This window comes from Heterodontus francisci, chromosome 25, assembly GCF_036365525.1.
Source record: "Heterodontus francisci isolate sHetFra1 chromosome 25, sHetFra1.hap1, whole genome shotgun sequence".
NCBI lineage: Eukaryota > Metazoa > Chordata > Chondrichthyes > Heterodontiformes > Heterodontidae > Heterodontus > Heterodontus francisci.
Genome location: NC_090395.1, coordinates 43,929,463 through 43,942,469, shown reverse-complemented (window position 1 = coordinate 43,942,469; position 13,007 = coordinate 43,929,463). Strand labels below are relative to the sequence as shown.

Genomic DNA, 13,007 nt, shown 5'->3' with positions numbered 1-13,007 from the left:
TCCTCTTACTAGTTTAAAATGACCTCCACTGACCTGCGTATCTGTCTAAAAGGGCAATAGTACAAACTCCTACTTGTGAATTCTCCCTCTCTTTGGTCCACCATTGGCAGCATGCCTTCAGTCACCAAGGGCCACGCCCAAGTTCTGCTGTTTCTCCATCTGCGTTTCCTCCTTTAAGGGTCTTGTTGAAACCCACTGCTTGGATCATGCTTTTGGTAACCGCTCCTCATATCTCCTCCTTTAGTTCAATGTCAATTATTGTACTTAGGGCACCATAAAATGCCTGGCAACATTTTTTCTATGCTAAAAATGCTATATAAATCCAAGTTGTTCTTTGAATGTTCTTTACTACAGCCTCAGCCTTTCACCTTGATTTTGCCAATTTGAAAGAAACCTAATAATTTGAACATTTAAATGGTCATCCCATGCTATTAAATATGCAGCTGACAAACAGGTAATACAAACTGATTACTGATTTAGACCATTGTAGATGCAGCAAATCTGGCATTAGAAGCTGACAAAAACTGAAAATACATCTAATCACAATATATCAGACCATGTGAAGTGCTTGCACATCCTCTAACCCCAACAGCAAAAGTACATGATCCCAAACTTTCTACCAAGTTTGAGCCAAGACCAAACTTATCAATGCATCTGACGTGTTTAAATTTAGACTAACTTCCTTAAGAATAAAATTGTGCAGTAACATTGCAAGGGAAATAAAATCAATGCTCACTGTGTGAAATGACAAGAAAAGATGCAGAATTTGTGTGTGGATGTATTTATTACAGCATTAGCTTCATCAAAAGACAAGAGCAATAGTACATCAATCACCCACAGGACAATTATTTGACAAGTTGACTGTACAAGTCAACAAGCTATTATATGTGACACAGTATGCATTAACTTCAATTATTTATCAGTTTCTTAAAACTGCAGGATAAAGGATTCACTTAAAATCAGTTACAGTTCAAGAAAACACGCTACAAGCTATTAGTCCGTCATTCTCCTTATACAATAGCAAACACTGCTAACCATTAGCTTTTACAGCCAAGTACCTGTATGTAAGCAAATTACTATCTAATACAATATTTATCACAAATTCATTTGTACTTTTTAAAAATTTCAACGATTTGGTTTAAATCTGTATGTACAAAACTGCAATTGAAAACAGATTGTAAACTTATTAAAAAGTCACAACAAAAACCAAAGCTCATCGCCCGTTATGTAACCTGTCAAAAGTAAAACTACTTCAATGTGCAACTATAGAGATGTGCTATTAAAACAGCAGCAGTTTAAACACTTAAGGAACCATGCGGGTAAAAAAGCCAGAAAAATTAAAAAGCAGATAGTAGTAGCTTGTCTCATTTCCCCATCCTGAGTAGATTTCTATGCTTTAATGGCGCTTTAAAAAAAATACATGCATAATCAAAGAAAATCTTCAAATCAGATTTCAGCTATTAAGCATGAACACAATTTATTGTATGTGGTAAGGATATCAGTGAAAGCTAGTTCAAGCTACTTCACTGGACTAGTGATAGTGCTTAACCCTTACAAGGTCACAATGCACATCTTACATGCCAAATAACAGATACCAAATTGCAACTTTATACAAAGTTTCTCTGCAGTCCACAATTTGCCATTGTTGGAAATGACAAACAGAATAACAGGCTTTGAGTAACAGAATATCCACAATTGAAGGGTAAAATTAATCATACTTAAACTCAAGGCTATATTGTTCCCTTTAAAATTTTCCCCAATTAGGTTTGCAGATGGCATTTGCTAATGCTAATCACTAGAGTATTGGAGGGGTGTTGAATTTTTTTTTGTAATGAGTCAGTAAAACATTAATCACCTTAATGTGTATGGCAGATTATATAAGCACAAAACATTTCTCTCCATTATTTACCAGTAACCGGCATTCATTGACTGGGCTCTGTTTATATTGACATCTAAAATGTCTCACAATTAAACATACAAGAGATATGGCTTCTCTGTAGATGACCTGCATTGACTTTTCTTTATATAAATATGTTAGCCACTGTATCAAATAGCTCCAGACTATTATTTGAGGTGCAAATAACAAGACTAGGCTAGTTAGGTGAAATAATGAAACATTATACAGCCTAACAATGGGCCGCTGCAAGAATCCCCTGAGCATGCTCAGTTGATGCAATGGAATCTAAATGTGCTTCCTCAACAGGAATAACTGTGGCATTCTGGGAGAAGGCATTCCATCCTACAAGGGGCTTTCTATAAGTATGCATATTAAAAATAAAAACATTCCATTTATACAACAAAACCCCTTTCAAACCAACAGTAAATTAATTTTCACAAGATCAGCTTTAGTAACTCAGCTTAATTATATAAAAACATAAAAAAGTGCAAAATAATATTGTACACTCTCTTGTGATAAAAATTTTAATTTGACCTCAGTGTTGGTCAGCTTTCTAAACTTTCTTTCCAGGGAAGAAGGTCGGAGTTAACTATGGCAGGTCCTGGGTGAGTAAGAATTCAACATCCTTGCTCTCAGCTGCGTTTGGTCTTTGAGTGTTGAATGAGCCACTGTAGTGTTATATCTGAAATTAATTTGTAGAAAAAAATTAGAACGGCAATTGGTATAAAATTCCATACAGTGCTTTTAAATATAAAATGTCACTGAAAGTCAAGTGTAATTTTAAACGCACGAGCAGCAAATCACAAACATGAACCATTTTCTGCATTTGAAGATTACTTGCAAACAGTTTTTTCTTCATTACCCATTGTAGTCTTAAAACTTTGTAGCCTCTTCCAAAAGACATTGCTGCAGCCCTGCCTATGGATATTGTGTTAAACCCAACCAGAATTCAATCTATTGATCAGTGCAAATACATAGCCCCCAACTGTATAAAAAACAAAAATATATATTTATAACATATTGATTCTTTGCTTTTTGTAAGGTGTACTAATAAACACTCAATTTTATTTTAATAAGTTACACAGGCTCGAAGAATCTTTTTCATCCCTAGTGCAAAAACAACATGCATAGTTGAAATGACAAGATCTGCAGAGAATGCTTTTTAAAAAAATTCATTCAGGGGATATGGGCATCACTGGAAAAGGCAGCATTTATTGCCCACCCCTAATTGGTTTGTTTGGCCATTTCAGAGGGCAGTTAAAAGTCAACCACATTCCTGAGTGCCTGGAGTCATACAAAGGTAAGAACGAGTAAGATTGGCAGATTTCCTTTGCTTAGTGAATCAGTTGGGTTTTTAGGACAATCTGCTAGTTTCATGATCACCATTGATGATACTAGCTTTTTATTCCAGATTCACTTAACTCATTGAATTTAAATTCCCCAGAAACCATGCTGAGATCTGAATTCATGCCTCTGGATCATTAGTCCAGGGCTTTGGATTACCAGTGCAGTAACAATCACTATGCTACCATACCCAGTTAATGAATACATCAATGCTACTACTGAGCTCCAACACAGAATCAAAGTGCAGTTGATGAATGACAATTCAACATTCATCAGTTTATGTTTCCTCAGCCTCTCAATATATTTACTACCGTACAACATATCCCACCTTGCTGATATCGGCATATTAGTGGAATTTGCCTCTATTGTACACCAGGTCAACAACAAGCAATATAAACTGCAACTGCAAGGCTGTAAGTTTACAGCTCATCTACTCAAGTGGTAGAAAAAGAGTAATAGTCCAGGGAAGGAGACTTACAAAAAGCATCTTTCATTTTCAAAGATGCCCACCTGGGCTTCCAAGAAAATTAGGAACATAATTGGGTCACAGTCTTGATTTAGTGGATTCCCTACTTTGTACTGATATCCAACACAAAGAGGAGTGCCATAGAATTCCTATATTTTGGTTCACTATCCAACTACAGCCAAGAAAAAACAAACAAAAAAAGAGACAGGTTTCAAGCAGATTTTTTAAAAACAAAATTGGAATACTGCAATAGCCATAAAAAATGTTTTGTGTAGGTTTTATGTGGCGAAAGGGGCTTAAAAATAGTACTTATCCTTGATCACAGAAACATATTGAGGCAGTACTTGGCTTGTTGACATTGAAAATGGCCCTCTCCCCCTCCCTTTCAAGGCCACTGAACTGAGATATATAAAACTGATGAACTGGGAGAATAAAATCAAGCCTATCCCATACAACCCTTTTTGCAAATATGCATCATGATCCCACCAGCAGCCACATAATCTCAGAGACACGATCCTAATTCTGCTTCTCATACCCATCAATAACCTGTAACTCACTGCTGACTAGGCCATCCTCCAAACACAAGTTAATTCCTCTTCTGCAAGACAAGTGGTGTAAAATCACGATAGAAAGAGATCAATAGATTGGACAATGGGAAGACAAATGCTTCATTATTTTCAACAGCGACCACTATGACATAATGGTCAAGAAAAACTAACAATGGGGCCACTAACATATTGTTGCACTGTTAAGGTAGCAAACACTCAATTTACAAGATCCATTAACACTCCATTAACTGCCGTTAACACTCTCTCTGAAATATTGCTTTGTCTTTTAATACAACTATTAGCACTCCCTTTGCCTTTGTTCCATGACATCTTTGTCATTTAATCTCTCCTGCCCCATCACACACCTTCCATTTGTTGTTCTCTCCCTTCCCCTTTTCACTTGCTCAAAACTTCTTACAGTTCTCATCTTTGCCAGTTCTGATGAAAAGTCACAGACCTGAAATGTTAACTCTGCTTCTCTTTTCACAGATGCTGCCAGACCTGAGTATTTCAGCACTTCCTGTTTTTAATACAAAATCCTGGACTTGATGATCTCATCTGGCTTACCCTGGGAAAATAACTAGCAAAAATAACTGGAAAAACTGCCAGAAGCGCGGCAATCGTCAAGAAAGCGGAACCTTCCTTTATCGCCATTGAGACGTCAGTGTTTAACAAATCTTATTTTTGCCTGAAGGTGGAATATTGTAGCCCTACATGCCACAGAGCAATTTGATCTCTTTCTCCTGCATTCAACAGTCTAAAGGCAAAGCCATATAGAGAAATGGACTGGATAAATTATAGTAATCCACTCGTGTCAGATTAACTTAATCGACTGCACTCTTGCCCAAGTCAGATGGTTGCAAGATTAATTTCGGTTCCAGGACATAATGTGGTGTATATGGATTTTAGCAAGGCGTTTGATAAGATTCCCCATGGTAGGCTCATTCAGAAAGTGAGGAGGCATGGGATTCAGGGAAAGTTGGCTGTCTGGATACAAAATTAGCTGGCCCATAGAAGAGAGGGTGGTAGTAGATGGAAAGTATTCAGCCTGGAGCTTGGTGACCACGGAGCTGGTGTTCCGCAGGGATCTGTTCTGGGACCTCTGCTCTTTGTGATTTTTATAAATGACTTGGATGAGGAAGTGGAAGGCTGGGTAAGCAAGTTTGCCGATGACACGAAGGTTGCTGGAGTTGTGGATAGTGTGGAAGGCTGTTGTAGGTTGCAACGGGACATTGACAGGATGCAGAGCTGGGCTGAGAAGTGGCAGATGGAGTTCAACCTGGAAAAGTGTGAAGTGATTCATTTTGGAAGGTCGAATTTGAATGCGGAATACAGGCTTAAAGACAGGATTCTTGGTAGTGTGGAGGAACAGAGGGATCTTGGGGTCCAGGTCCATAGATCGCTCAAAGTTGCCACCCAAGTTGATAGGGTTGTTAAGAAGGCGTATGGTGTGTTGGCTTTCATTAACAGGGGGATTGAGTTTAAGAGCCGCGAGGTTATGCTGCAGCTCTGTAAGGCCCTGGTTCGACCACACTTGGAATATTGCGTTCAGTTCTGGTCGCCTCATTATAGGAAGGATGTGGAAGCTTTAGAGAGGGTGCAGAGGAGATTTACCAGGATGCTGCCTGGACTGGAGGGCATGTCCTACGAAGAAAGATTGAGGGAGCTAGGGCTTTTCTCATTGGAGCGAAGAAGGATGAGAGGTGACTTGATAGAGGGGTACAAGGTGATGAGAGGCATAGATAGAGTGGATAGTCAGAGACTTTTTCCCAGGGTGGAAAGGGCTATCACCAGGGGGCATAATTTTAAGGTGATTGGAGGAAGGTTTCGGGGAAATGTCAGAGGTAGGTTCTTTACACAGAGAGTGGTGGGTGCGTGGAATGCGCTGCCAGCGGTGGTAGTAGAAGCAGATACATTAGGGGCATTTAAGCGACTCTTGGATAGGTACATGGATGATAGTAGAATAAAGGGTAGATATTTAGTTTGATCTTAGAGTAGGTTAAAGGTTCAGCACAACATTGTGGGCCGAAGGGCCTGTACTGTGCTGTACTGTTCTATAATCTAGACGGACATCTCAGTGCAGTACTGAGGGAATGGCTGCATTGTCATAGATGCCATGGTTTGGATTAAATGCTAAAACGAGGCCCCATCGGTCTGCTCCATTGATTTAGGTGAACATTAAGGATCCCATGGCATTATTTGAATAGAATCAGGGACTACCAATATTCTAGCCAATATTCTTCCTAAAATCCTCAAATTAAACTAAGTCAGTCATTCACACGTTTGTAGAATATTGCTGTAAGCAAAATGGTGTAGCATATCCCTTGTTAACAGTGGCTGCACTTCATAATTTATTGCCAGCAAAACATTTCGGGAAGCTTCTGAGAAGACACTATATGAATACCAGACTCTCAATGCCAGAGTCCATCAGAAAGATGCAGCTGGACATCAGTCCTCTACAAGATTATAGAATATTACAATTATTTTTGCTTAAACTAAAACTCCAAATTAATGAAACAAGATAAATTTTTCAACTGCATCTCCATGATTCAAATCACACATGAATTCTAATAGTAGAGTTTGTTAAAAATGTGTGAACTCTGCTAGCTTCAGAGGTTACAATATTGATAGCAAAATGTCTTGAATCAATTATGAACAAACTAATGGGTTGTGTAATTTGTAAACCGAGTTGAGCTATGGAACAAGCGCACATTGTGATACTGTAATATTTCAATCAAGCACATTTTGTTTACCCAGGAACCCACCTACAAGAATCCAAAAGCAAACATCATTGTTTTCTTATGCAGAAACTGAGATATTTAAGACTCCCTAGAACAGAATGCTTGGACAACACAAAATGTCAAAAATGCAGGTAGCTTCTCCCCATCACACTCACCAAACTCATCTGCTCAGAGATTCACTTCCTAATCTGCTGACCACGCAGCTCCAACTTCTAACCATTCAAATATCAGCCCTTGCCTCTTTCTTTCAAAAGCTATCAATCTTGCCTTGAATAGCCCACCTTTAACCTGTATAACCAGTTGTCACCTCCCTGATCTATGCTCACCAGTTCCCTAATTCAGCATTTAAATCCCTTCATCCACTTTTTATGCTACCCATTGCAGCAAGACTGGTCAAAGACTCCAATGACATCCTTTTCTCTATATCATCCCTCCATGATCTGGGCTTTTCAACAGGGTCAACCTCATCCTCCTGCTCTACTACATCTCCTCTATGGTCGACCTCCCCTGGACAGCTCTTAAGTACTTTCAATTAAACTGATTCTACCTTCTACAACCTCTTTCAGCTTTACGTTCCAACTTGTGTCATTAAGACCTCAGACTCAGGTCTTGTGCACTTTCCTCCTGCTACTCCCCCATTGGTGGAACACCATTCAGCCATTTTAGCCCTATATCCTGGGCTTTTCTCCATAAATGGCTCCACCTTTATACCGCCCTCACTCCTTTTAAAAGCTTCTTCAAAACATCTATGATAATGCTGTTAGTTATCGCTTCCGTTTTCCACTACTGCTCAGTATGGGCTAATCCTCTACAAAGTATCCCAGGACATTTTCTACATTAAAAACGTGTTTATAAAAATGGGCATTTGTTCAGTAGTTCATTTTTAGGTCTGTGATTTGCCAGTAGAACTCCAACGTGAGGCTTTGATTTCAATTCCAATTCCAACCAATAGGCACCAAAATTTGCCAAGAAGTCAAAGACAGGCAAAAGTAGAGACTTTACTACCTAAAGATATTTCTTGAAAATGATATGCAACCCACTGCAAGCTACTTATTGTACTTCTGAGAACTGAATTGATATTTTCTGAATTAGTTTATGCTCAAACTTCCATTTAATACCAAGTATCTGAATTGAATGCACAGGATAGCACAAAAGTGCATTTAATTTTGACTGCAGATAGGATCATCGTTAACTCTATGGATTATGCAACTCAACAATGGCAGATTATTAAAACAGTGCAACTTCCAGATTCATGAGGACAAGGTTTACAGGAGCTGTAATAAAGCTACTGGAGAGAGAAGCATGATTAGACAGAACAGGAGCTAGACACCGTCAAATGGCTTCTCAGAAGCAATTTTCTTTTCATTCATCTTAAAATTAGCTTTTGTGGGTCTTTATAGTGTGCAACAAAAAAAAACTGCCTTTTGCACTGCTATGCGCAATATATCCTTGTTCTTCTCGCTTTTCTAAATTTGCACTGAGTGCATAGAACCAAAATTGTTGGTATTTGAAAGCAGAAGGTGTTACGATCGAGGCGGGAGGAGTGCACTGTCTTTTCCAGTTCCACTTCTCTACAGGTCACATCATATATATATATATTTTTTTAACATGTTTACCCAACTACCGATTCAGTCAATGATATACTCTTTATCCAAGAATAAAATAAACCAGGTTTCTTTAATAAACAACAAAATTATCAGGTTATTATAAAACAAGACTTAACCAGCAACGAAGCAAAGCATCAACACAGATTGAAATATGAACGTTCCCCTTTTTAAATTCCCCACACACAAACTGAAAAAAAATATAGAAATTCCCTCTGTAGAGGCCAGTTACAAAAAAAAAGGCAAAAAAGAATACTTTGGCCAAATACTTGCTAATTCTTGGAGAGAAGATATGGAAAAATGCCAGTTGTCCCTTTTTGGTCTGGCGTCCCAAATACGTGTAGACAGCTGTCGCTGGGATCTTTCTAGAGCAATTCTTCCAGGCGACATTGAGGTTCAGTTTGGCAGGCTTTCCAGGAGAAAATGCTGCATCAGGAGTTTCTGGCAGGCTTTTCAGGAGAAATGCAGCATCAGTTTCTCTATTTCTCACACTTGTTTTTCAGGAAGTTCTCATGAGATGGAAGAGGGTGAGCTGATGGTGGCTGCTCTCTTGGCTGGTTTGGTCCAACTGTCTTCAAAAACTGTTCACACCGAACACACTATCCAAATCTAAACCAAAAATAATATCTCAAGAGTCAAGCCTCCTAACCCCTATAAATCTTGCCCCGTCACTTCTCTGTAAACATCTTCACCGTGAACATCTTCAGCAGGCCACCAAGGTTTCTGTTGTTTATTACTTAAAGTACATGACTTCCAGCAAGGCTGTTTTCAAACAACATTTCAGTATCCTTTCACTGAACTGTCAACAACAATGCAAAGTCCAGCTTCTATGAAATCTTTACCCTTCCAATGAATTCATCTTCACAATTTAAATATAAGTCCTCAAAAGCATATACTTAAAAAAAAAAAATAGAAGCACTTTTGTAACAAGGGGGGGGAAAAACCTTCTTACAAAATGTGGCCATGACTGTAACAAAACTGGACTCCAACTGCCCTGCACCATGGAATGGAGAACAGCTAGGCTGATCAAAGGAATTGACTTGCAGCTTTATTTTTCAAATGACCTGCCTATTCTCAGTTTCCTAATGTATAAAAGATGACTCTGTTATTCATCAACTTCCCACAAGCGCTTACCTATGTTATCCTTTTCCTTACAGGAGATGGAGTAACAACAGATTTCTCGGTCTTGGATAGCAGACAGGTTCCTAGTACCATGAAAGAAACGGCAAATTTAATGTTTTTAAAAAAAAAAAATCAAAGTATTAAAAATGCAACTAGCAATATCCATACCAAAAATTCAATATTAACAGTTATAGACTAGTGGTCCGTGTATGGAATTAAATACATAGTGAAATGCATGAAAAATTACTAGAAATTTTAAAATGTTATCGCAGTTTAACAGGATATAAAATGACTTTTGCTTTTATCATGGTTAACTAAACAATCCTTTAATAAAAATGAAGAAAAGATATGCAAAGACTAATATTTTAATTTTGAAGTGTAAAGATGTGATCTCAGTTTTCCAATGTCATTATGAAATTAAATAATTAATGGATGTAAAAGTAAAACAGGACAATTATTTTTGTTCCATCCAACATGGGGCATATTCTATTGCATATCTGTAAAATGCTTTCAATTCCAAAGCTCATTATTACATGCAGGACTCCACAACATGCATTTCAGTAGTCCTCATTAAAGTAACCAGCTCTGAAAAAGGAGGATGGATAGGAATTTTAGTTGTGAATCATTTCAAAATGAAAATAATACCTCAGCCCAGAAATACTAAATTAACACAATAAGAACAGAAAATGCTGGGAATACAGTTCTAATGAAAGATCATGGACCTGAAACATTAACTCTGTTTCTCCACAGATGCTGCCTGACCTACGTATTTCCAGCAGAGTTAATGTTTCAGGTCCATGACCTTTCATTAGAACTGTATTCCCAGCATTTTCTGTTTTTATTTCAGATTTCCAGTTTCTGCAGTATTTTGCTTTTGTACTAATTTTGGCTTACACACATTAGTTCAGTTGTGGCAAGGACAGAAAGAAGAAATTAAAACAATGTCACAAACTAGTTAACACAGCAAATAAAAATAATAAACTTCATGCATGCATTACAACAACAATTAGCATTTAGATAGTTAAAGGTTCCAAGGCACTTCACAGGAGTGATATCAAACAAAATTTGACACCGAGCCATGTAACGAGATATTAGGACAAACGACCAAAAGCTTGATCAAAAAAAGTACATTTTAAGGAACTTCTTAAAAGAGGAAAGAGAGGTAGAGAGACAGAGATTTAGGAAGGAAATTTCAGAGCTTACAGCTTCAGTAGCTGATAGCATGACTGCCAATAATGGAGCGATTAAAATTGGGGATGAGCAAGAGGACAGAATTGGAGGAGCTTAGGATGTTACAGTGATAGGAGGGATTTGGAAAAGAATAAGAATTTTAAAATCGAGGTGTTGCTTAACTGGGAGCCAATGTAGGTCAGCAAGAAGTGGGTTGGTCAGGTCTTGTGGTAACAAAGGCATGGATGAGGGTTTCAGCGGAAGAGCTGAGGCAGGGGCATAGTCAGCAATGCTAGGAATGTAAATAGGCTCCCTTGACTTTAACTACTGAAGGATGAGCAATAGATGCTAAATTAGGAATATCTACTTGACTATTGACCAATAAACATTGTTTTTATTTAGCAATTTAAATTTAAAAAATGTCTCAAGGCCTGAGGAAAATAAATGACAAGCCAAAAGGGAGATTAGGAGTGGTTTGTTTTTCAACTCAAGCGGTTCGATTTTCTTTTGAAAACATAATTTAAACAATTGTCAACCATTACAAGATATAAATAACCAGACTTTCACCAAGGATCACATTAGAGAAATACAATTCAAATAATTACAAATATCAGAGATATAAAACAATATCACATCACTTAGAAATCTGGGATTAATCACTACACAAATACACTAAGTCGATCTATGAACAGCCTATTGTTTTCATAGTTTAAAATAAAATTGTCAGCTGTGCCTGAGGGGTAAAGGGATGCCTACTTATTTACAAGTGGTGCCTTGCAGATTAGAAAGGATTCATGCCGAAAACTTTTATTGTTTATTTTACGCACTAAGTTTTCTTTTTAAACCTTTAAGACTTGACTTAAAATTCAATGTACAGTTCTGCAAAATGTGTCAAATCCAGCTATCAGAACATACTCCCTATGAGCAGTGAGGTGTTTGAGACACAGTCTGAAGTAGAAATATCCAATTCACTAAATTCTGGATCGATATTAAGTTTGAGGTACCACCAGGAGGCGCTTAGCTCCACACTAGATCTGCCTCTACAACAATACATCTCCAATGCCAGAACTACTTGAACAGTTCACTGTCCTAGACAATGACAGAGTTTCAAAAAGCTATCATTTTGGAGTTGTGCATTTCATAATGTTCCCACAGAACTACAGAAACTGCCAAAAACAAGCAGCGAAACACTAACTTTTTTTCTTTACAAAAAATCTACATAATTAACAAACCGCTTCATAATTCACAAAGAACAAAGCAGCTTCAACGAGAAAGTTCATCATTGAGATTCAGGTAGTTAGCTGACCAGAATATCCCTTGCACAAGGAACAGGGTAAATGTTTGGATGGCTAGATCACAGAGTGATTACACAAACTATAGGTTTGGTCAAAGTGCTACATTGTCCTTAAAAAGTAGGTTCATTGTGCTTGATGTGATGGCATCTGTAGTTGCAAAGCTTGCTTCTTTTTAAGATCCTAACTGAGATGAAAAGAAGAATTAAAACAGAAACCAAAACTGAAACAGAAGCTGGAAAATCAACTTCTGGTTTCTGGGGAAACTGACACTGCTTGGAATCAGATAAAAGGAGACAGAGTCCTCCTCAGATCAAGCAGGAGTGGAGAGCCAACAAGCAGAAGTGAAGACTGAATCCAGGAGCTGTTTCTGTTACTTAAAGTAGCCAACTAACCAGACCTGACCATACAGTGCACAGGTAGTCACTGAAGGACTTGAATAGAGGGAAGACTAGTAAATCCATGCCATCAAGACTGTCGTGAGCAGAGCTTAGGATGTTCTGGAGAAATGTGCCTTGTGGAGAAGACTGCACCCATGGAGAGTTCAGATTGATAGGGAACTGCTGTCAGAAGATAAACAGCAGCTAAGTTCTTGAAGAAAGGAGCTGAAAATTTACCCGAGGAGCTTCAGAGTTGTGAAGAACTGTATGACTGTAATTGTTGCCATATATGTTCGGCGGACTGCCCAGTGAAACTGAGACACCCATCTCTGTTGTATTTGATAGTTAAGGTTCCATTTAATGCATATATTGACCATGATCTGTCTTTTGCTTCATGTTTAATTTATGTTGGTTTTGGTTTGAGTGTTAAAAGTAAAATTTAT

General features: G+C 38.0%; 1 protein-coding gene across 1 annotated transcript in view; it reads right to left on the bottom strand.

Annotated features, from left to right (window-relative positions):
• Nucleotides 1-765: 765 nt before the first annotated feature.
• Nucleotides 766-13,007, bottom strand: part of LOC137383854 (ADP-ribosylation factor-like protein 8A) — a 48,507-nt gene continuing 36,265 nt past the window's right edge. Inside the window, exons 6-7 of the mRNA XM_068057160.1 lie at nt 9,735-9,805; nt 766-2,579 (exon numbers count right to left, since the gene is read on the bottom strand). Of these exons, the coding sequence (XP_067913261.1) occupies nt 2,530-2,579; nt 9,735-9,805 (121 nt within the window). The 3' untranslated portion in view covers nt 766-2,529. The remainder of the gene's footprint in view (nt 2,580-9,734; nt 9,806-13,007) is intronic.